Genomic DNA, 24579 nt, shown 5'->3' on the forward strand with positions numbered 1-24579 from the left:
GTGATTTTTTTTCTATCTAATCGTTGTTTTATTTAAGTCAAGCATAGCCACAGCTATACAGATCCCTGTTTATAGTAATAACTTTTCAGTTTGTTTTGAATAATACATCTACAAAAAAGGTGCTACATATTTGATTCATTCATGCCTTTTAATGTGATTTTTTTGGCTTGCTTAAAAACGTTTTAGAGACCTTTGCTTTGTAATATCTATAAATGAATAATTTCCCCGTTTCGAAATACATTATTCAGCACAGTTATATAAAAATTATTTATTAAATGATGGTTAGTTCCTGGAAAAGCTCTGGCTTTTAATATTTTTTGTTGCGCATATGAACATAATATCTGAATTATAAATCAAATCACAACATAAATGTTAAAAAGGGAGTCATTAAATCATTATATGATAGAACTAAAATTGCCTGTTATAATCACAATTCGTTTTTGGAAAAAAAAATAAATATTATAACATCTATTTTAGTAAAAAAAGATTATCCGATGTCGGACGTCATGCGTGAGTCTGTCAGTAATTTCCCCGATTCAAATTCATAATAGACAACCTACATTACGCGGCTCAGAGTAGTGGGTCAGGCTCTAGACATTAGTCGTTCTCAGTGGTATTTGACTGAAACCACTCACGGAATGTGACGTATAAGGCTCCTCCAACCGGGGGAACTTTTGAACTGGGCTAGTGGTATAAGCAATTTTGGTATTTTTTAGATTATTTCGCTATGCCAGGTAACTTTATTTTTTATTTACAATATTAGAAACATTTGTATGTATGATTAATACTTTCTATTACTAAAAGTTTTCACTTTACAATAAGTATATTGAAGATATAAAATGCCGGTTTCATCCTGAAACCACTAGAAAACTAGATAAAATATGTACTTATTTTTTTATTTCAGGTAAAAAGTGTATCCATTCAGAGAGCTAAATAATATGTCGTCGGGTGGTCTATTCACATTATTAGATAACATTCCTTCAGATCGCGAGTCAGATGAATCGAGTAGTGACGAAGAGGATTTGCTTAACATTGCGAATATGCCAATAATACTTGAAAATGACCAGCCAGACCAACATTCAAGAGACGACAATTCAGAGAATATTCCTGATGATGAAGCCTTCCCGGACGACGAGGACAAAGCTGCAGCTGCAAAATTAAATAAAGGCAGATTGCTTCTATGGAAAATGATGATGGAGTGACTATTACGAACTGGAAAGACAAATATTTACATACTTTCTACTAAACACGGCAATGAAATGGTCGAAGTATCTTGTAATCGACAAACTAAACTGAAACCCAAGGTGGTAATAGATTACAATAAAGGCAAAGCGGCAGTAGACTTATCTGACCAAAGGGGAACGTATTCCAACCCCCTTAGGAAAAGCGTAAAATGGTTTAAAAAAGTGAGGTTTGAATTATTATTAACTACATCAGTTATAAATTCTTTTTTAATACATAATCTTGTAACAAATAACAACCTGTCGGTGACAGATTTTAAAAAACAAATAGTTACTTATAATGAAACTACCACAGTACCACGAAAGGTGTGAAATAATCACCATCAGCTTGAACAGAAGGCAGACGGAAGTAAACATCAACTAAGGAAGATTTGCAAGAACTGCTACAAAAAAAAAGTGAGCAAACGGCCGTCAGTACGCTATAAACAAAACTAAAAAGGTAGACACCTTTTGCAAAAGCTGTGACAAGGAACCTTTTCTGTGTATAGGTTGTTTTAATGAATTACATAGGACTTAAATAACTTTTTTTATTGGTTGTGTTGCATTATTTGATTTTTCTGTTGCTGAAAAACATGTTTGTATCAATAAATATTATCCCAAAGTTGTAAATAACGTTTTTGACTTATATGGGACCACATTTGTCATTCCATAAATCGCACAAGTTCTGTATACAGCACATAGCTTGTAGGCTATGTGCTGTTCTCGTTGGTTAATTCCCATGGTTATTTAATACTAAATAAACACCAACGGCTCGGTACATATCGGAATAAATGTTGGTCCCATAGGACCAACATGGCCTGTTAATGCAAAACTTGCGTTAGTCCCATTCGACCAAAGTGGCCTATTGAAACAACATCAGCGATGCTCCCATCGGACCAACATGGCAGGGAACGTGTTAAATAGGGTATGTGGTTCTACTAATCTCCAAAATTTTCCGCCAAATGATTTCAACTAATTACTGTTTCTGGAGCTCAAAACTTTCACCCAGAGGGTAGGTATATGAGTTTACAATTGAAGGGCTTGGGGGAAAAAGGTAACAAGCCACAAAAGTAGAAAATGTAGAAACCCTAGTTTGAAACTTTCAATCAAATCTTTAAATCAGAGTTTTTATTATAACACAATATTTTTTTAAATGAAGCTTTATTCTGAATATAAGTATTACTCATCCAAGTCAAAATTCTCCGTTTCCGGATCTTCTGCGCGGTCTGTTGACTGTTGTCGAACGCCCAGCTCAACGTAAAAGTCGTGATAAACTAAAGGAATATAAGGCATGAGTTCCCTTAAATTTTTTAGCTTATTTTCGTTAAGAGGTACATATGTGGTATATTTTGGAGAAAGATCTCTTAGATTTTTTATTCGACTTCCATCTTTTACTCCTCGCTTACCAATATTGACCGATTTAAACTCTTCATTTAAAAAGTATTTCACAAGCATTGTGTTGGGTTTATCCGCCTCAAATCTAAAACATCTAACTTGACTAAAACGTAAAGGTTCTTTTTCGTCTGTCGTCTGTTTTTTGTTAGTTTGCCTTTGCAGCTCGTCAAAGGAAATAAAATCTTTTTGTTGCATCTTGATAACTTCAAATGGATTGTTTTTTTGGCTTTTTTTTATAACGTCGCACCATTGTTTGGGATGATAGATTTGTGCCGTAAATTTCTTTTTCTTCTCAATTAGGGCGAAATCGCGATCTGAGGGTAAGCGCGTATGCCCACTTACAAGAAAACGATGTTCGATAGCCAAAAACTGTTTTTCTCTGACTAGTTGCATATATACTGACATCAGAGTCCAGTTTTTATTTTGACCCCCACAGTTATCGGTGTAAATGATAAGCTCTTTATTGTCAGTATTTGTTAGGAACATTTCGATATATTTCAGTAGTGCACTGGCAATTTCATCACTACCCCTCTTTGCCACATTTTCGGTCCAAGTGAACATGTATCCCTGCTCTCTGTTGCAGTTATGGATGCCCAAATTGTACATCCATGCCTTTCTTAAATAAAATGCTTTTCCCACAGTCAAATTCGGCACTGGCAATTCCTGTTGTAAATCAAATGAAATTACTTCCTTTTTATCTGTTAATTTGGCATGTGCAGACTCTTTTATCAAGTCCTGTTGCATCACCTCAGCCCTTCTTTGATGCAACTCTAACTTTAACTTAATTTGTTGAAATTCTTCAGCATTTTCTTTATTTGATTCGAGCGAGACATTGTATGAATCGCATATTTGGCATGTATCCGTTTTTGGCAGTTTAAATCCTATATTATATTGCGAACAAAAAACTCTTCTGTAATAATTTTCTTTCACTGGGACAATATGTTTGGCATTACACCAAGGTATATAATAATCTGTATATAAAGATAATATGGACAAATCGTGATTGATGTAAGTGCGGTTGGGGTTATCTTGCCTGCTGTAATGGCTGGAATATTTGGGTATTGCTTGAATATGTCGATGGATGGACAAAATTCTCTCTTCAGATATTTTGTTTTTTCTGTTCGTATGTTTTCCTCGCTTATCAGTTTTTGGAGTAGACTTTCCTTCCTTTATTTGGCAACAGATATTATATATCCGCTTTTTTGACTGCTGGAGACCATGAACTGCCAAAAATTCAGATTTGCATACTTCTCTGTCGGTGGCATTAATCTTTCTATAATATTTAAATGATACACTTCTACAAGATGTTTGGCGTTTGGTTTTTTTTTGGGTAACTTCTTTTTTTGGGAATACATTTTATTCTACCAAATAAGTAGTTATTTTGTTGCTGTCTGGGTCTCCAGATTCCAAAATGCATGAAATATTTCTTCTTCTTTCCCCATCAGGCTTGTTCTACATTTGTGTTTGCATTTACATGGTTCCCCAATAGCTTTAGGTTCCATTTCAGACCCTTGGAATGTTTTGTACCCATGGCCCAGATTTCTTCTTGTTTTCTCTCGCTCCCTTTTCTTAGAATGAACTTTTCTCCAGCGTGAGCGCGTTGAATTTTCTGGAAAACTTAGATAACCTCTTGAAATATCTTGTTTCTGGTCCGAGGGATCGTTGGACTCATTTTCGTCCTGAAAAAAAAAAGATGTATAATTTTTTGCAATAAGGTAATAAGCCACACACATTTATAGTAGAAATTCTGCTAGGCATGTGAACAAAAATACTGCAGCCAGAGATATAACGCAGTACACATCGTAGTTACACATTACTGCGTTATGTAGACGTATTGTACGTGAAGGCAACAATACATATTTCGATACATAGGTAAAATATGGAATTTTATATTAAGCTTAAAAATAACAAAATCTTTTGCTAAAAAAGGAAATAAGCCGCATAGAAATAAACTTACCAATATATGTGTAACTACTGTTGAACAGTCACTTTCAGTAACACTGTAATCTTTATCACTCAGATCGTCATCTGAATCAAAATCAGAGAATTCACTTCCACTACTACTCTCAAAATCAACTTTTCTTTTAGCTCGGCGTAATTTATAGTCATCCATCTTGAAAATCGCCTGTGGCATGTTCCTTTTCTAACCAAAAAGTTCTGAATTTTGGCAATTGTTAAAAAAGAAATTCGCGTATAGAGGCGCCATCTCTTTATCAATAACTGAAATAATTAATCAGCAGTTTCGTTGCACACTTGCAGGTATCTTTTAGAGGAAATCTAATTCTTTAGATTTATGTGGCTTGTTACCTTTTTCCCCCAAGCCCTTCAATTAGAAGTGAGATTTGTGCACAGCCGAGCGTGGGAATTCATTTTATCAATTATTTTTTATATTTTTAGAAGAGTAATACCTTATTTTTTAAGCGCCTATATTTCTTTCTTTTCTTTTTTCAATATATAGTGTTTCTTATTTTTGATCTCGTTATTATAACAGATACTTTTCTTTTGAATAGCTCGGCAGTTTCTTCAATTATCTTTAACAGATTTAACAGTATCATGCTTTCCTTAGATAGCTTCTATTTATACACATTCGTCAAGCAGACACATCGAAAATCTATTGCTTATTACCATATAAAAGGTCTAGTAAGGGTTAATAAAAAACAACATCTAGAAAAACAAAATATATTGAAATCTTATTAAAACACAATTATTAAATATTTAACTCATATAGATAATAGTATTTCTTTAATAATTATTTTTATATCACAGATGAACCAATAGAAATGCCAGCTCACTATACAAATGTATTATGTCTAGTCTAAACTCACAATCCATATTACAAACATACAAAATTCAAAATCGATAACACAAAAGTTATATAGACGTCTGAAAAATCTTCATTTAACGATGTTTAGGCAGACTAGATAATGCAAACAAAATGTTCTGCTTATATAGTGACAAATCCATATGAGTCTTGGTCAGTATACTTAAAAATACTCCTGTAGATGTCGACTGCATAAACTTTGTTATATTATAGGTAGATTTCTACACATTTAAGTTATAAATTTGAATCACAATATTGTTTATTGATCTAAAAAGATTAAGTTAAAAAATATAAAAAGTTAAAATAATTTTTCTACAAAAAAAAATGGTGCATGGGTAAAAATATGCGCTTGATTTAATTTCTAACTTTATAAAATGCAAAAATTTAAGCCTAAGCATTGTCAGCCCCACTGTTTCATATTTTAGAAGTAGTAGTGTTTGCTGACGAGTGACGGTGCGATGACGAAGGGGTGATCACATGAGCGCTCCCTTTTGTTACGGGAACAGTAATAAAAAAGTAAATTGTTCCCGTTTCTGAACCAGTATATACAAAAAATTACGTTGTGTGCTTCTATATTCGTTGCTAAATCTATGAAAAATCCACTAAGTGGTAAAACGAATCATATGCTAGGTATTTCCTTATAAAACCGTTGCATGTCATTCATATTTGAAGTTGACATTTTCGTACAGAGTTGCCGAATTCTTAGGAGGGAAGAAAATGTAGGGAATTTTGAAATGATGAAAAGTTGACGTTATTGTTAAGGTCGAATTTGTACACATTATATGAGGTAAAACAAAATTGAGCTCTACATTTTATAAACTGTTATAAAGTTGGTTGCCTAAGTTGTGGTACTTCCACGTGGATTTTTTTAGAGTTCCATAACAGCCACTACGTACGACGTTTACAGATTTGCGTTTAATCTTTCGGTTAAGAAAGTAATTTCGTCTAACTCTTCTTAATTTATGTATGGGTTTGTCTTTGGTATTGGGTATGACAAAACTGAAAGCTTTCAAATGATTTCAAAACAGTTCTTTCAAAAATAGCCTTTTAATTTTGAAGTTTCTTTAGAATTAGCTCCACATTCTTGTTGGCTTGAAAAATGGCACTAGCAGTAAAAATATTCATGTTTAAGGCTGCAGTAACACACTGTTAACTGTACTGTGATGACAGCAATGTAATTGATGATATGTAAAGAACTTGTATAATATCCTGGATAATATTTTATATAGCGATATGTGATAAAACAAAAAGAGCAACGCAACAACAGGTTTTAGGTTAGGTTACGGTTAATTTCTTTGAATTAAAAAGTATTACATATATTGACAAATTAAATTCATAAAAGCAGTAAAGTATATAAAATAGACAAAATATCACACGAAATAATAAATTAGTAGACTTAATTTTACTTACAGAACCAAATAACTTGTGTCAAATGTTAAAAATGGAGAAAATTGAGAAACGCTCACGAACGTAAACATAAACTTAACCTCAAAAGTTTTGCACCGCCAAAAATTATGCTCATTTTGGTAGTTGATTTTCTGGTGAAAGAATTCCGCTAATTTTTTTGAATTTATACTGGCGTATTACTTTTTTCTCTATAGTAAAATGCTGAAGCGAGCGTCACGGAACTAGCGTCACAAGATGGCGTCGTCACGGATAGCGTCACAAAATAGTTGTTTTTCACATCTATCATCATGGATTTATTCTAAGCAGGTTTAATTATAAATTGCATAAAACATAACTAATAAAATGCTTGGTATTGTTTCAATTAAAACACATGTTACAGAATAAAACAGTCTATTTTCTTTGTTTCTAAAGATATCAGTGGAATTAAAAAACAAAATGTTCACAAAACATGAGACTACAACAAGGTTTTGGTGTAAACCCAACCTTGTACTTTGTCCTCCCTACAGAGTGTCCCGGACTTAACAATAAAAACATTTTTTCTTCCAACCGGGATAAGTCCAAAAGAGAAGTTTGAGTAAACCTTTGCCCAACTATGTAAATACCAAAGAAAAAGTATAAAACAATACAAAAAAATTAGCGGATGCATTAATTCGAATCCGTTTACGAGAAAATCAACTATCAAAATGAGTATAATTTTTGGTGGCGCAAAACTTTTGCAGTTGTTTAGATATAACCAGCAGCCTCTGTAGCTTAGTCTAGGGAAATTATGACGTCAGCCTTATGTAAAGGATAGAAGCTAACGTCACGATTTCAGTAGATCTGGGGAAATTTTACTTTGGTGAAGGCGCTGCTATTAATTATTTACTTATTTATAATTTATTATTGTGCCGCATATCCCTGTACGTAAAACCGTTTAGTTACAATTTATTGGACTACACCCTGTGTATCCGTATTTATCTTCTGATCGGTCAAATAGATCCATCGATCTGTTGCTATTCGGCTGTTCCTCGCAGCGATCGAAGGCAGATAAGTATAGTAAGTAATTCAAGTAGAAGGCAAATAATTATTAACAGCGCCTTCATCAAAAGTAAAATTTCCCCAGATCTACTGAAATTGTAACGCCAGCTCCTATTCTTTAGTTGAAGCTGCGCTACGGAACCTGTTGTATATCTACTCGACAATTGTATAGGTTTGGCGTTTTATCTAGCAGGGCAAATACAATATTTGTAAAATACCATATTATTACCAAAAATTCAATACATAACCTTATATGAACTGGCATCTCTATGATCCAATAATCTGCGCTAATCCTACAATGACCTACCGATATAATTCAAGCGACTGTTCATTCAAATCCTACCACATTAGTCAACCACTTTTTATATTTGGCCAACTGGAAAACACTACCGTTATGAGAAGCAAAAGTCTTCTCGCTGTTAAAAAGGATTTCGTACAGATTGGATCGTTCTGTTTTGCTCATTGTAACACTAAACATATTTGGCAATCTATTAGGTTCGACATCAGTCTGGATATTGGCTGCAGTATCCAAATCGGTAATGTTCTTTCCATCGACAATGTTAAACTCTTTGTCCTGATTTATTTTTATTTTAAATTCAACTCCCAGGTAATCACATTGCACCTTAAGGAGATGATGCACAATAAATCTCCTATGGGTAAAGAGGGCTTCGTGTTCCGGGTATGTTTTATTTAATCTACCCACCAAATGAAGATCATGGAGAAGTATACAGATAAGATTCACATAAGATGAGGTTTTTTCCACCAAATGGGGTTTATAAGGGTTTCCCATTAGATAAGTAAGGAGATTACCATATTCACATTCACCTACTGTGTCTGCATGATTTTGTATGACATACTGAAAAAATGAGTCCATTACTTTGAGGTTCTTATGTTTTTTTACTAATTTTATAAGGTATTGGCGATAATGGTATCCTGCATGTTCAGACACATGGGTGTTGATCCAGTTCTCGCTGTATAGTAATTCGGAGTAAATTATTCTACCGAAATTGAAGTATTTTGAAGCAATGTTTTCCATACACCTGCATAACACAAAAACGTTATTAGAACTGCTTTTGTTTAAAAATGGGTCAAAATAATTTTTCTATATACACTAGTGTGACTGTATCTATGCATGCCATGTAACCACAGATAATAAACAATTGTTGCTTTAACACAGAAATACTGTACATACAGTCATTTATATTAGAATGTACATGTATATAGATATATAGACTGCATAAGTACACTATATATATTATAATTATTATAAAAATGATTACCATGTGATACACATACACTAGTTGACAAAAATCTGGAAACTTTACAAAAAAAATATTATCTTTCAAGCTGGGACAACATGGCACACTATAATCAGTAAAATAAGTTGAGAATGATGATGATTACTTACCATATTCTATGATTCCAACTGTGGTAGTTATTGGGAGCTTTTTCAGAAGCAATATCAATTGTAGTAAATTCATTTTGTAAAAACGATATAGCTTCTTCTTTACTATATGTTGTTAATACATTTTTTATCAATCTTTTCAACAACCATCTTCTATATGCAAATGACTCATTCGATTTTGGTTTGTTGCTCAAAACAATTTTACTGAAATAAATCATACAATGACATTATTAACTTTATTCAATTTTTATTAGATAATAATCAGAAATAGCTCAAAACTATAATTCCAACTAAGTGTCCTTGATATTGGTGATTAACACAGTAAGACTCCCTCAGTCTTGAGCTATTCTGAACAATTGTTTAACTCTTCATATCCAGATATTCTCTGAAATTCTTCAGACTATAATTTCTTCCTAATTTGCTGAAAATCAGCTTGTGTCTCACTTTGAAAACTACTAGAGCCTTAGAGCTTGGTATATTGGTTCCTCTCGATTTAAGGAAGAACCTTTTTGGGTCAATACTTTTGTGTTTTCTTTTACTTATAGCAAAGAGTGTAATAGGTAAAGAGTGTCTTGGTAAATAGGTTCCTCTTTTAAGGAATAACTCTTTAAGACAGTAGTCTTTTTGTTGTCCTCATATTTCCATGCCTTTTCTTTTTTTTATCAAATATCCTAGAGTCTTGAACTTTTGTATATATGTTCCTCTTATTATAAGGAAGAGATGCCATTGAATTTGTGATCAATAGGGGTTCTTCTATAGGTGGTACTCAGTTGTATGCGTTTATTATCTTAATTTTTATCAATATACTTTTGAATGTTGACATTTTTGTTACATATTTTTAATAATTTAATAAATACATCATTGATGTCACATTTACTAAGCTTAAGAAATCTCTGTTGAAATATTTTACCAAAAAAATATCTAAAGAAACAAGTAGTAATTAAGATTTAATATATTAAAAATCTTACCAAAAGTACAACTCGTCTTTCTCATCCAGAACTTCTTGCTCTACCAATTCTCTCTTCATGTTCCAAAATGTACCAATATCTGGATTTATTAGGAGAGCTCCTATTAAATATTTATTCAGTTCCTCCATTTCCTCATAAAGGACCTTTCTTTTTGATAATAAATATCTTTGTTTGAATAATACTGAACAGGCATGCTGGAATAAATGTTTTATGCACCACGATTCTAATCCTATATTGTTATATCTATAGTGAAGAGGAGATGTATTTGTTGAATTTTCTTCAGTAGGAATTATCGTAAACTCTTGTCTAAAAATTAATAAGGTTTCAAGTAAATAAAACATAGAAATTACTGTTTTCTTCAATTTATTCACTTGGAAATAATGCTACAAGTGTGATTGGTTAATAAAGTATACTAAGGAACTCCAGGAAACAGAAGACATCATGTAATACCTCATCTTTGCTTAAATCTGCTTGGATGCAAATTAATTAGTTAGACCTTTATTTTCAGTAAATTATATTTAGCGAAAATAAGCTTTATTGCCACTCATAAGGTTGAGTTTAAGGAGTTGAATATATTCAAAAATGCTGTTACTTTCTTGTATATACTGCATTCCTTTATAGTAATAGAATATACTATCATAATGCTATAATTTAGAAATTGTGTGGGTGTGTCATAACATGTTGAAAAAGAGAGTGGGTAAGATTGTAGCAAAAACTAGTACAGCTTGGATAGAAGGAATAGGATTAAGACACAGATTACAGTGATATTGTAAGATCCTGAGAAGATCTGATTTAACATTCTGCAAACTGTTATTTCTTGAACATAGGGGTATTGTAAATTCTAATTGTGTGGAGACACCATGACCATTATTTAAAAATAGTTAAATTTTAACTAGTTGTTAAAGGGAGACTCCAATAATACGTGTCGCAGATCATTAATAAATTTAGAAACAAATATTTGTTAAGTAGTGGCTACTTTAACTAGCTAGGTTAGAAGTAAAAATCTATACTTACAGGTGCTTATTATTTTTAAAAATTGATTCAATCATAAATAAAATTCGATTAGACATAGCACCACTTTCCGTCATGTTGAAGGAAAAAAGGAGACACGTTTTAGAAATAAATTAAAATTAATATTTCATTTTACCCATATTTACTTTCCAAAACATTTAATGTCAAAATCACAGAATTGCAAGAAATTTGAGGTTAAAACTCACAGAACACAAATAAAATTAGGTAAAAATAAAAGGATTACAAAAAATATTCAGTTGTATGTTGTATTCTAATCCAGTTCTAAGTTTGAATTAATTTTTATAATAAATGTAAAAACGTTTCTTGTAACATCAAGTATTTGAACCAATTGACAAATTTATATTATTTAAGAAAATATTCAAATTTAGAGTGGTTAAATGAAAAAACTCTAAGAAAATTCTTAAGTGTCATTGGTACGAGTGGTATTAGTTACTATGTACACCAATGAAACATAATCTTGCCAATACTTGTGAAACTGACTTACAATATTATCTTTATTAACTGTCAAACCTGGAGTTGAAATTAATCTACGTCATTTGTTAATGAAATTGATACACAAACAAACCTTTATGCCACAAATACTGGTAGCTAATTTAAATTGTTTATATGGGCATAAGTAGTGAAATATACAAAATACTGTAGCTTTTGTACTAGTCATGTGAATGTAAATAAGCCTATATTAACTTTAGAACATGAATGTACAAATTGTTATAACTTTTAACCACATGTAGAGAAATCTAAAATTAGGTTTTCATTTTCGTTGACATATATTGATGAAGAACTGGTCAAAAAGACATGTGTACGATAGAGGATATGCGGGATGTTTAAGTAAAACATGTCCTTAACCATTCTGTTGGAACTTGGGCACAGTGCCTCTTTGAAACAGAAAAAAGATTCTGCAGGATTCACTCATGATTGGGAAGTTTTTGTTAGAGGACAGAACGAAGCTAAGATCCAATATTATGTAGAAAAAGTGGTCTTCAATCTGCATGAAAGCTTTCCCAAACCAAAGCGAGGTACAAATGTTTTTCAGAAATAATGTAGGTATTTTAGAACAGCAGTTACTGGATCTTTTTCTTTGCTTTACAATAATATGTACTAAAAAACTTCTCAAATCAATATGAAATAAATGAGTGTTAAAATAATAGTCAAAAATTTTTACAAAATTTATATTTCAACAATCTTTCAAATTTGGATGCTAGAACTTATATTTTTGTAATTTTTCAGATTCAATTTTCATGATAATGGTAAGGAATTCTTCTTCTCCCATTTTAATATGTGCATCACAGTTTTTCTAGATTTGACACATCTGTCTAGTACAGATCAGTGGAATTAGTAGCACATATTTATCTTATCTTACTGTACTGCTCAGCTATAGGTTGATATGATGCACTAGAGTATTCTCTAGCTCGCACAATGATCTGAACCATAAACCCACTTGACTACTTACATAAAGTTAGTATGCTAGCATACTTTGCCATAAGATTGATACTCAATAATATGTTTCTTAATATTAAAATTGAGATATATGAACTTGATGTTTTGATTAATTTGAAAGTCATGAAGGATGCTGAATCTAAGGCCCTGAAGATACTGTTTTCTTCGCAGATCTATAAAGGAATTTTCATTTTTTTTCACTTTCAAGAGACTGTTTTGCACCCTTCTAAAATCTATTCAGGAATACTGTACCCCTGTTTTGTCCCCTCTTATTACTGCTATATACTGATATATACTCAAAAGACTCTACCTCCTTTAGGAAACATTTTTTTATTAAGGTTAAATCAACTTAAAATAACTCCGAGTATCTGCAGTTTTCGTTTGGCAGGAGAATTTGATGATTTTTATGGGATCATTAACAGAAGAGTTTTACTGGCATCATTGCATGTGGTTGCCTTCTTATAGATGAATCATGCTATGATTTTTCTGAAGGATATTCGTAAAGTTAATTTCATGTAATTGAATGAACTTCCAATAAAGTCGTCCCAGAAAAGCAACTCAAAAATATTGGCAATATGTTAAAGTCATCTACTTTAAAATAAATATGGCATTATGAATAAGTGAGATAAAATAAATGATTAGAAGAATTTTTTACCGAGCAATAAAAACAAAATTTGTTTATTTTATTAATGTTTCAATAATAACATCAAGTAAACTTAATTTTAGAGTAAAATTGTGACTTATTTTCAACAACTATAGTAAATTGCATTAAGTTGACACAAAAAAATAGCTTCAGAACAATATTTATATTGTTATTGCTTATTATTTTTGTTAAAAAAAAAATAAATATTAATCCATAAGTCATGCTATGAGACGTGCTATGTTTGGAGAAGTAGAATCTTATAAATACAAAAATATCTAGATAGGGCGCTTTAAAATGTTAAATTTTTATATTAAATAACGTTTTTATTTATAGTACAATTTTGACAATTTGTTGGATCAATTAAACAAAAATCGTCCCAGATTAATTCACATTATTCATGTTTCTGAATAAGCTGAATTCATACATTATTGAGGAAAACAAATTTTTTTTGGAATGAAAAATGAACTTAATGTTTCACTTATAGAGAAGTAGAATAACAAGCAACAGAAGTATATTCAAATGCTAATTGTTAATAGTTCCTTCCGAAGAAAAAATGGATAGTGAATGCACCAAGCTTTCATAAAATGTAGATTTGAGTGACATCAAAAAGTAGTATTTCACCACAGGGTCACATAAGCCTATATATAAAAATATAATGTTTTTCCTTTTATAATATATATAAATCCAGCCTTAATTCATAAATCTGGAATAAAATTAATTAAATTGGGAAGATTTTTCTTCAATTTGTCCAAAAATTTTCAAAATTAGGTCATAAATAAAAAGGTTATTAGATATATAGATTTATATTATTAAATTGCAATTTTTTAACATTGTAAAGCAGACATTTTTTTATGCATTGGACTATAAAAAGTGTTTTTTTTTATTTTGATCTTTCGTTGTCTAATTCTTATTTTAAATCTTAGCTTAAATAGTAACATAGACAGTGAATCTCTTTCCCTTCCTTTACTTCAACTTCGTCCTGAGTAAAATCGTTCGATGGATCTTTTTTTGTCGTTATTTACTATAAAAGTGAACAACGCAATCATTAACTAATATTAAATCTTATTTGTTACCAAAGAGTATCCTGCTATTTACATACTAGTACATTTAATATCGTGTACGATAAGTTTTATCAAAATAGCTTTGGTTTTATAATTATAAAACTATAGAGAACTGTACATTTTTAGTACAATATAAAAAGTATTAGCAAAGAGAAAGATTATATTTGAGGGGTAAGGTAAAAGTGTTGGTAACAATAGTATAATTGCCTAATGGTCCATATTAAATCTTTTTACATATTTAATAGGTATTAAATTTGGAATAACAACACTTGTTTCCAACTTTTATGAATTTCATAGAATATCTACTGAATATGATAATTCAGAAAGCTTTAATATAGACCAATACATTTAATGCTTTGGTGGTATGTTTTTAAAATAACCTTTTGAGTTTACATATTTCTGAAATGTCTACATTATTAAAATTATTTTACTTAAAATCGTTAGAATAAATAATACTAACATGTATGTATTTTTGTGTTTAATTTTATGATTTATCAAATTATTTTGTACCATTTTTTTAATTGTTGGATTCAGAATTTATTTCTGTCCATTTGCTTAACCACTGGTGTTTGATTTTTTACTGCAAACAGTACAAAAAAATAATTTTGTCACAATTACATCGGGAAAAATAGTTTTACCTAAGTACATCATTTTTTTTTCTTCAAATTTTTAACTAAAATGTTCATAATTTTGATAAACTTAAATACAAAATTAAAATACTGATATTTTCGAATTAAATCTATATACAAATTATTATTAGTCAGCATATGTTTGGTGGTAAAGATATTACCACTATAATTAAGTGAAACCCCCTGCAGTGGGCAGGACATGTAGCCCGGGCCCCTGAGTCAAACATGATAAAAAAGATTCTAACAGCGCAACCCGTGAGAATGAGAAAACGGGGTAGACCAAAGCTGAAGTGGATGGACGGGGTAACACAAGATGCCGAGAAGATCGGAGTCAGCAACTGGAAAATGCAAGCGAGGGACAGAATAGAATGGCGTAGAAAGCTTGAGAAGGTCGAGGCCCTCTAAGGGCTGTAGCACCAAGATGATGATGATGATGATGATACAAATTATTATATATAGGTTGGTATCTTTCAGAAGTGAGGTTCCTATATGGGAATGGTACCGAATGGGACCAGGTAGATTAGCGAACATCTGTAAAAACAACAAGCCGTATAGCAGAAGACCCGTTGGAAGGCCGCCCAAAAGGTGGAAAGATAATGTACAATCAACAACGACTGAAACAGAATAAGAGGCAGACAAACAGGAGTAATTCTAGTCGCACGAAGAAGAAGAAGAAGAAGGTATACCCTTACAGTTGTTTTCAGCTGGGAAGTTTGACGTTGGATTACATAGTCGATTATCGAGCGCAGATTCCTAGTAGGTTGTATCCATGTAAATTTGTGGATGTCTCTATGTTGATAAAACCCATTCATAATTTTGTGAGACATTGTTTCACAAAAATCTCTAAGACACATTCCGTTGTCATTGGTTATTTGTTTCCCATATCTTCCTCCGACTCTGTTATTTTCTTCTCTCCCTACTCTGCTGTTTAAATCTCCTAATATAAAGATTTCACAGTTCTTTAATTTTAGAGAGTATTTCATTCATCTTGTTGTAAAAATCGTCTTTACTTTCTGGATCTGCATCTTCATTTGGGGTATACACTCCGACAATTACGATGTTGTGCCCATTCTTTTTCATTTCTAGTATTAGCAGTTGTTCCTTTACTTCAGTCCACGATTTAATATTGTTTTTAAGATTTTTTCGAATCGCAATAGAGACTCCTCTCTTAGCTCTGTTATCTTTACTCACTCCACTGTAGATATGTATATATTCTCCTATCTCTTCATTTCCTTTTCTCTTTTTCTTGGTCTCGGTGATAATACATATATCACTAAAGTCATTAAGCTAAATAGCAAAAGAGAGAGGCCGTTCAAAATTTGTAAGAACTATTTATGGATCACTAACCCTGTTTTGTTGCCTCGAAAATTACAAAATTTGTTTTGTATAAAAACACAAACAATTTGAGTGATACGTTAACATGGCTGTAGTGCATCCTATAGTCAATAATAATGTACAAAATAATTTTTATTTACAAAGGAGCCCGACACTTGTCTCATTAAAAGTGGTGTCATTTAAATTTCTCTGAAACTTTGCAGTTTCATGCTGATCAAAAGTTCTCATTGTCCCAATACTCAGAAATCAATTGTTTCTAAGTTACGGAGGGTTTTATTTTTTTCAACGAAATCTTATATTATGAATCCAGTTTCGGAAAAGTTTCTCTGCTTCCAGAGTAACCCATTTTCTCTACAAACTTTTAAACTGTCGCAAGCCTTTTTGCAGAAAATTTGTGTGATAACCTATAGTAGAAACCCTCAATTTAGAAGAGTGATATCATAGTTTAAACGCCGAATATCCTCAAATTTAAATGTACACAGCGGCCCTCGAAAACTGCCTGTTTTCTCGATTGCAATTTGCGTTTCCTCATAAGAAATTACAGAATATATAAAGTAGTATATTTATTTGTGCTTCTCTATAGTAGACTTGACCAGAAGTTGTCGTACAGTGTAGCCAATTCTTGTTCACAAGTAGTAATTATGCTCATACAAAACCTGTATTCTTCCACGCAGCGATTATTACTGTCATAAAAATACAAAAAAACCTGATTTTTTCAATAGTAAAAATTAAGCACAAAATTGTAATGAAATAAATTTTATTTATATGTTCCGTTTCGTTACATATTTAAATTTATAAAATAAAAATCGATATTTTAAAACAATATTTTTCAATCGTTTGGCAACTTTGGAATTAGCGACGGAACTCGGTTTCAATTCAGTTCCACAGAAAGCCGTAAAACTAGTTTTTGTCGAGCGAGTGCCCATCAACAATAGGTTATTCACATTGGCGTTTCTGAGGGTAGGGTATTTTATGCGATAAGTTTGTGTTATTGATAAAACGTGTTATTGATAATACGAGTGTTATAGTTTGTCGTTTTATAGTAAATTTTTAGTTATATTCTGTGATTATTTGGTTTGAGTTTTATTGGAGTTGGACGAAAAACCGAGTTGTTCCAAGAGAAGACTGCAAAATTCTGATGTTGATTCCAAAAATGAAATGCCGCAAAAGAGACGGAAAATGTTAACGTCCGAAGAGAAGGTAATAATACGAAACGTTTATGAAGGAAGTGTCGGCAAAAAAATGGAATTAAATGTTAGCCAAGCGGTCGACATTTGTAGCAGTTTAACAAAAGTAGCCGTTAGCTGTATTTATCGTGTACTTAAAAATACATCGGAAAATAAAAAACAAGAAAAAGGTAAAACTAGAGGTAGGAAAAGCATTGTTTTGGATGACGAGACAAGGAATATTATACGTCGAAAAATTCATTCATTTTATTTTCGGAGTGAAATTTCAACACTGAAAAATATTTCTCAAGAGCTCGAAAACGATGACTCCTTACCCAAGATATCTCGTAGAGTCTTAACCAGGACCATGCGTGAAATGAACTTTCGATATGTAAAACTCAACAGAAAAAGTATGCTATTAGAAAAAAATAAAATTATTGTGCGGAGAAGAAAATATTTAAAAGAAATACGCAAAATTCGCAGCACTGGACGCAAAATATGTTATTTGGATGAAACCTGGATTAACCAAGGTTGGAAAAGGTCATGCAGTTGGAAAAGTTTGGCAAGATTTAAATGTCAAAAGTAAACGCGAAGCATTTATAGAAGGCTGATATACAGGATTAAAAGCTCCATCAGGAAAGGGACGGCGTTTAATCGTCACCCATATAGGAAGTGATACAGGGTTTCTTGATGATGGTTTTCTTCAATTTGAGTCGAAAAAACAGGTGATTATTAAAGAAATTGAAAGGGAGGATTCAAGAATGGCTTACAGAAAAGGGGATTGCATACGAAGAATCAATGCTCAAAATTTAGCTACTTGACATTGCACGGTTAAGGAAAATTGAATATGTTAAATATGTTGTAGATGAAACTGCAAAAGATTATGGTGTCACAGTTCTGCGTCTACCACCTTATCATTGCGAACTTAATCCCATTGAACTTATCTGGGAGCAAGTGAAAGGAGAAGTAGCACGCAATAACAAAACGTTCAAATTAAACGAAATTAAGAAACTTTTGATTCAAGCAATCCTCCATGTAACTTCAGAGAAATGGGCTAAATGTATAGGCCACATAATTAAAGAAGAACATCGTATGTGGGAACTTGACACTCATATCAAAGTTTTACTAGAGCCAATTATAATTACACCAGGTGGTGAAGGTAATGACAGCGATAGCAGCACTGCATCTTCAGGTTTAGACAGCGAATAATATTTTCTAATAGTTTAATAAGAACATCAGCATAAAAAAAACCAAAAACAAAAAAAAACGAGAAGAACATAGTAAGTGTGTATAGTGTTTGTGTTTAAACACATCAAACATTATTTTTATTTTGTTTTTATAGAATTTTATTTTGTTTTATAGGATTTTATTTTGTTTTGTTTTATACTGTTTAAGTGTTTTGTTCATTTTATTTAATAAGACAATATGGCTCTTGGCGAACACCCATTTAAAAAAAGTATCGCGCCACAAGACATACCTCTGGGGTGGTGTGGAAACTGTCTTAAAATTTGTTTTAAAAAAATTTCATTGTGTAACTCTTTAAGGACGGGTCACGTCAAAAGACGTTTTAGCCTAACTTCCGCGACAGCCGGTTGGTATCAGTAAACTTTCTGCAAAATTACTTCTTTTTTATAGCTTTTTGTTTGTGGCATTCTGTATTTTTAGGGGAATGTAGGGAATGAGCCACAAAATATTTATTCATATGTTTATTTATTGACGTTTCGATCTCTATATCCAGAGACCGTTTTCAATTATACAAATGATAGTACTATTTATTTTCTATGGCTTTTCGCTTGTCGTTCTGTATTTTTAGAAATAATGTTGGAAATAAGCCACAATATATTTATTCAAATGTTTAATTTACGGCCGTTTCGATCTCTATAAAGAGACCGTTTTCAAACATACAAATGACAGATATATTTATTTTTCTATAGCTGCTTGTTTGTGGCATTCTGTATTTTTAGGGAGAAGGTTGGACATAAGCCACAATATATCTATTTACATGTTTAGTACATTGACGTTTCGATCTCTATTCCGTTTTTAAAGATAGAAAAAAAAAAGAAAATAAACAATATAAGATTATAAAAATATATAATAATAAACAAATAAAATAAATATAACTATCATTTATATCTTTAGAAGCGGTCTTTGGATATAGAGATCGAAACGTCAGTAAAAACTTGTAAATAAATATATTGTGGCCTATTTCGAACATTAATATTTGAAAAATAAAATATAATTAACGTCAAAATAAAAGTAAGTGTACGTCACTGGATTTCCAAACGGCTTTCCGCATTTCTGGGCCTTTAAACGATGACTCACTCTCTCAAATAGTGAAATTATACTTTAAGTAATATTTCTGAAACGTTTTTTCTAAGAGAACGCTTCATTCTACACAAAAAATACTTATAAATATTTTTGTATAAAATTATATCAGCTACATTCTTATTTGAAATATTTTTTTCTACAGGGTACAGATTCTTGGTAATAAATCGATTTTGCGATTTTCAAAATTACCGAACTATTCGCAAAAATGTTTATATTTAATATACCTTTCATACTTTTTTCGAAAATCACCTAATAATAATTTAATCATAGTAATTTTGCAGTTAAAGTCGTTTGATATTTTATGCACGTATTTTGTTTTGCGCGATAACAACATGCATATTTTGTATTTAATTTATAGGAAAACGCGACCTTAAACCTTACTTGACAGTTTTTGACCCTACCATACTACATTTAACCATAAGTGAAGGCAAATTACTCGTTTTAAGGTTACCTAACATGATTATTGTTGTTTGAATATTTATGCCAGTAAATTCGTTACATTTTTCTTATCTTGTTATATAGTTTATGTAAAACCAAAAATTAATTTCGTACAATCACAATTAATGTTGGCTAGAAAATATATTATGAAAAAACATTTTAGCCGTAAATTTCTTACATCGTTCGCGTATTAGACTATGGTATAAATTCTCAAAAAGGGTAAGCAAATGGTTCATTTTTTTTTTAAATTTTTTTCTCGTAGATTTATTACATTATTGGAAAGTTTCTCTATTAATCGACACATTTCTTGAACTACCACATTTATGTCAGAAAATGTACGTTTTTGTAGTGATTTTTTAGCATAGTAAGTTGTAAGCTTATAAAATATGATCACGGTGAATTATTTCTAATATTTTGCTGATGTAACCTATTGCCGCGTGATTTTTTTTTAGAAAAAACACTGGAATATGGCATAGATACTCATCACTAGACTTCGGCAAATATGCAAATAAAAATGTAGAAAATATGCGCATAAATATGCACGTGTTTACCCGAAAATATGCAAATATTTTACAAAATATGCATACAAATAAATAAAAAATCGTAAAATAGTAACAATTTTATTTAAAAAAAAAAGTGTACATAACTAAATATTTCCTACTATTCATTAAGATTTACATTTATTTTAAGTAACTACATCATTTTTAAGTATGAATAAACTTATTTAGAATTATGGTAACAATAAATGACCAAGTGGTGTTCAAAATTTTCTAACAAAAACTTGTGGCTTCTGTCTGAGTACATATATTTATATATGGAAAAACTTCGTTCAACATCAACTGATGTAACGGGAGCATTTTTCAAACTAACCAAAACATTTGGTTCTAAATTAATTGTTTCCGAAATATTTCCACCTAGAACACTGACTACTTCAGAAAGAATATGGTAACCTTTATTTTTTTCCATAGTAGCTTCAAATTTTTTTAAAATATCTTTTCCAATATTACCTCTAACGTTCCGACAACATGACGCAAATTCTTTTATTAATGCTGTACTTTCGAACAATGACAGTTTTGGTGATTCTAACTGAGTAATTGTTTTTTGAACAGAAAGTTCTTGTTGAAGCAAGTTACTCTGAAAAGTTTGTTTAGAATCCAAAAGAGATTGGGAACTTTCATCTGTTAACGTATCAATTATGTTCTTTATTTTAACAAAATGATCTGCATAAAAATTAGCTGCTTCTAACCATGTTCCCCATCGCGTTAAAATAGGTTGTGGTGGAAGAGGAATGTTAGGTAGCATTTCTTTATAAAGTTGAATTCTTATAGGAGATTTAAGAAATACTTTTTTGACACTGGATATCATTGTATTTACAAGAGGAAACTTTTTTCGTATTTCCTCTGCAACTCTGTTTAATCCATGCGCTACACAAGTAACATGTATTAAATCTGGGAAAAATATTTTTAAATTTTGTCCTGCTTTCACCATATAAGGAGCAGCATCCGATAAAATAAGCAGTAATTTATTAGAAGGAATAGTTGTCGGAAGAAAAAAAGTTGCTAATGTTTCTTGTATAAAACGCGAAATTGTTAAAGCATTTGTTTTCTCAAGTTGCTGGCATGAAATAAGATGAGATTTTGGTAAGGTATCTTCTTTAAGAACACCAATCAATAAATGAGCAATATACTTTCCTGAGGAATATTCTCTACAGAGGTTTCGTCTACAGATATGTAAAAATAATTATCTGCAATTTCTTCCTTAAATTAATTAACACCGACGAGTATAGCCCGTTCACATTATTTCTTCTTAGAGACCGATCACTTGGAACATTAAGTTTGCAATATTTTTTTAGAAACGAACTAAAATTTACATTTGCTAATTTTGAAAGCGGTATGTTTGCAGACACTAATGCGCGACACAAGTCTTCATTAATAGTTTTTTGCTCATCTAATTTTTTTGAAGTAGATTGGAAACATTTAGCCATTGAAGTTTGATGTTTTCCTCCTATTTTTCCTTTTTTTGCAATGTGTGAAGCAGTTCTCACATGTTGGTCTATCTGAAATTTCTTCTCACATGCTATCTATAAATAAAAATAAAAACCTTTATTTTAACCCAACCTTTAAAATATAAAAATATACAAGGTGTTTTTGGTTAATCAAATAACTGGTTTGGAAAAAAAACACTCGCTAAGTGTTTTAAATGCAGTATTAATCCACAAATTAGTTTTTGTTACTAACCATTAGTATACATCATATAACTTATTTTAAAATTCAACAAAAGTTTTTTTTTTGTTAATTCAATTACAATAAAAATAATTGTGTTTTAGAATAGCTGACTTCATAACAAAAAGTAAAGGTGAAAAATTTTTCTAAATACACACCATTGTATTGTACCATGGACAATTTTTCTCACTAAAGGAAGCTATTTTTCATTTAAAAACAACCTACGAGTACTAAATTTCAAGTAAATACGTTTATTGGTTTTAAAGTTATTGTTGTTATTAACTAAAAGAATTTAATTTTTTTAAATTTTAACACCCTGTATCTCGAAAAGTAAATAAGTTTGACCCCTCATTAACTATATCGTTTTGTTCAATTTTTCGAGAAGTATCTACAGTCAAACGTTGTAAGTGTCATTTGGAAACACCCTGTATGTATGAAATATTAGATATTTAGTAGAAAATATTAGATACTTACAATTTTGCCACAGACTGAACAGTAGATTTTTCCGATATCCATAGACAGCTCTTTATAAGGTTTAATCCAAGTTGAAGCACTGGTTGTTTTAGGCATTATAAAATCACAATCTTCCTTTTTGTTACGCGCAACGAGTGTTTACGCTTTGAATATCAAAACAAAAATGATTTACAAATCTGAGCATCAAATTAGAAATGTTTAGGTACCTAATTCAATAAACTGGGAGATTTTGGAAAATCCCTAAATTAGGAACAAAACTATTAGCCGTTTACCTGCTGTTAAGATACAATAAATTGTAAATAGATTTGGGGATTAGATCATAAAATGCAAATGAGCGAACCCTTAGCGATTATCCAATAACTGAATGCCTAAGTGACCGAGACTTTCTAAGAATGTTGAGGGCTACTTAAATTGATCTTCTTTGAAATTGTAAATGTTTTGTACCTGTAGAGATTACGTACTTAGATCATTTCTTGATTAAAATGACTACAAAATTTTATACAAGAATTGAAATAAATTGGTATGTTTAAAAATTTTCAAATACAGTATAAAAATCTGAACTTTTATGCACTTTATGCAAACTTTTATACAAATAGGCCAAAATATGAAATATTTGCATAAAATATGCACAATATGCAAAATATGCAATATGCATATTTGCCGAAGTCTACTCATCACATATTTATAGACTATAAAGCAGCCTACGCCTCTGTGAATAGAAAAGAAATGTTCAAAACAATGAAAGAGCTAGAAATACCAAATCAATTGGTAAATTTAACAAAACTAACTAAAAAAGTTGAATGTAGAGTACGAATTCAGGGGGAACTGTCTGAAATTAAATTTGCTTGCTTTTGTCGGCTGTAAAAACCAAACTAATTGTTTTTAAAACTTAAAATTTTGATAGACGTCGTGTCATGAATGACAAATGTCAACGCCGAAACCAATTCGGTATCAAGTAGCGCCGTCTATCAAAGGCTAGTTTAATATCAATATATCCTCGTAATACTACCGCAGAGATAAACCGGTATGTTTTAAAATACGGAAGGACATAATTAGGTCACCTCGAAGACGTCGCTGCTCGAATGTCGTAAGATGAGCCATGGATAGTCTATCTTCATAGTTAGGTCTTACACGGCCGTATGCCAGTCTTGTGGCTTTACGCTGAACATTTTCAAGTAGAATTTTGTCGCGACTGAGGATTTCACACTGGCCCGGCAAACTGAAGAATAGGTCTAACGTATATTGAGTAAAGTTTACTAACAGAGGTTAGAGATATACGTGTAAAACATTTACGGATCAAAAACAGTTTCGAGTTTGCACGTTTACACACCGACACTATGTGATCAGATTTAAACCACTATTAACCCTTAACTACCATGGCCAAAAACAGTAACATTTGTACCATGGCAGGGTCAAATTTGACCCCCCATTGTTTTTTGTATCAAAAAATATTCTTTTTTTAACTTGTTTTATTTTAAATTATTTTGTTTACAGCTACTTTTACATTTATATAAAAATAAACGAATTTGGTTAATTAGATATAACTTTATTTAAAAAAACTTTTGTATTCAGTCAAATTAA

At 31.2% G+C, this 24579-nt stretch overlaps 2 protein-coding genes across 2 annotated transcripts in view; one reads left to right on the plus strand and one right to left on the minus strand.

The window, feature by feature from the left end:
- Positions 1-5278: 5278 nt before the first annotated feature.
- On the minus strand, positions 5279-11459 carry temp (protein prenyltransferase alpha subunit repeat-containing protein tempura). The gene is made up of 4 exons (XM_072542446.1): positions 11248-11459; positions 10234-10539; positions 9269-9469; positions 5279-8900 (listed from the first exon to the last, which is right to left on the minus strand). The coding sequence occupies exons 1-4, from the start codon at positions 11319-11321 to the stop codon at positions 8189-8191; spliced, it is 1293 nt and encodes a 430-aa protein (XP_072398547.1). The 5' UTR covers positions 11322-11459; the 3' UTR covers positions 5279-8188.
- Positions 11460-11773: 314 nt separating this feature from the next.
- Positions 11774-24579, plus strand: part of ear (ENL/AF9-related super elongation complex transcription factor) — a 49608-nt gene continuing 36802 nt past the window's right edge. The window contains exon 1 of the mRNA XM_072542447.1: positions 11774-12281. Within this exon, the coding sequence (XP_072398548.1) occupies positions 12101-12281 (181 nt within the window). The 5' untranslated portion in view covers positions 11774-12100. The remainder of the gene's footprint in view (positions 12282-24579) is intronic.

This window comes from Diabrotica undecimpunctata, chromosome 8 (genome assembly GCF_040954645.1).
Source record: "Diabrotica undecimpunctata isolate CICGRU chromosome 8, icDiaUnde3, whole genome shotgun sequence".
Taxonomy (NCBI): domain Eukaryota; kingdom Metazoa; phylum Arthropoda; class Insecta; order Coleoptera; family Chrysomelidae; genus Diabrotica; species Diabrotica undecimpunctata.

Excerpts from the sequence above, each read along its gene's own strand:
- temp (XM_072542446.1), bottom strand. The coding sequence starts at position 11,321 with ATGACGGAAAGTGGTGCTATGTCTAATCGAATTTTATTTATGATTGAA. Across the intron at positions 10,540-11,247 it reads TTTAAAAATAATAAGCACCT|ACAAGAGTTTACGATAATTC; the intron begins GTAAGTATAGAT and ends ATTAATTTTTAG. Across the intron at positions 8,901-9,268 it reads AGTTGGAATCATAGAATATG|GTGTATGGAAAACATTGCTT; the intron begins GTAAGTAATCAT and ends TGTGTTATGCAG.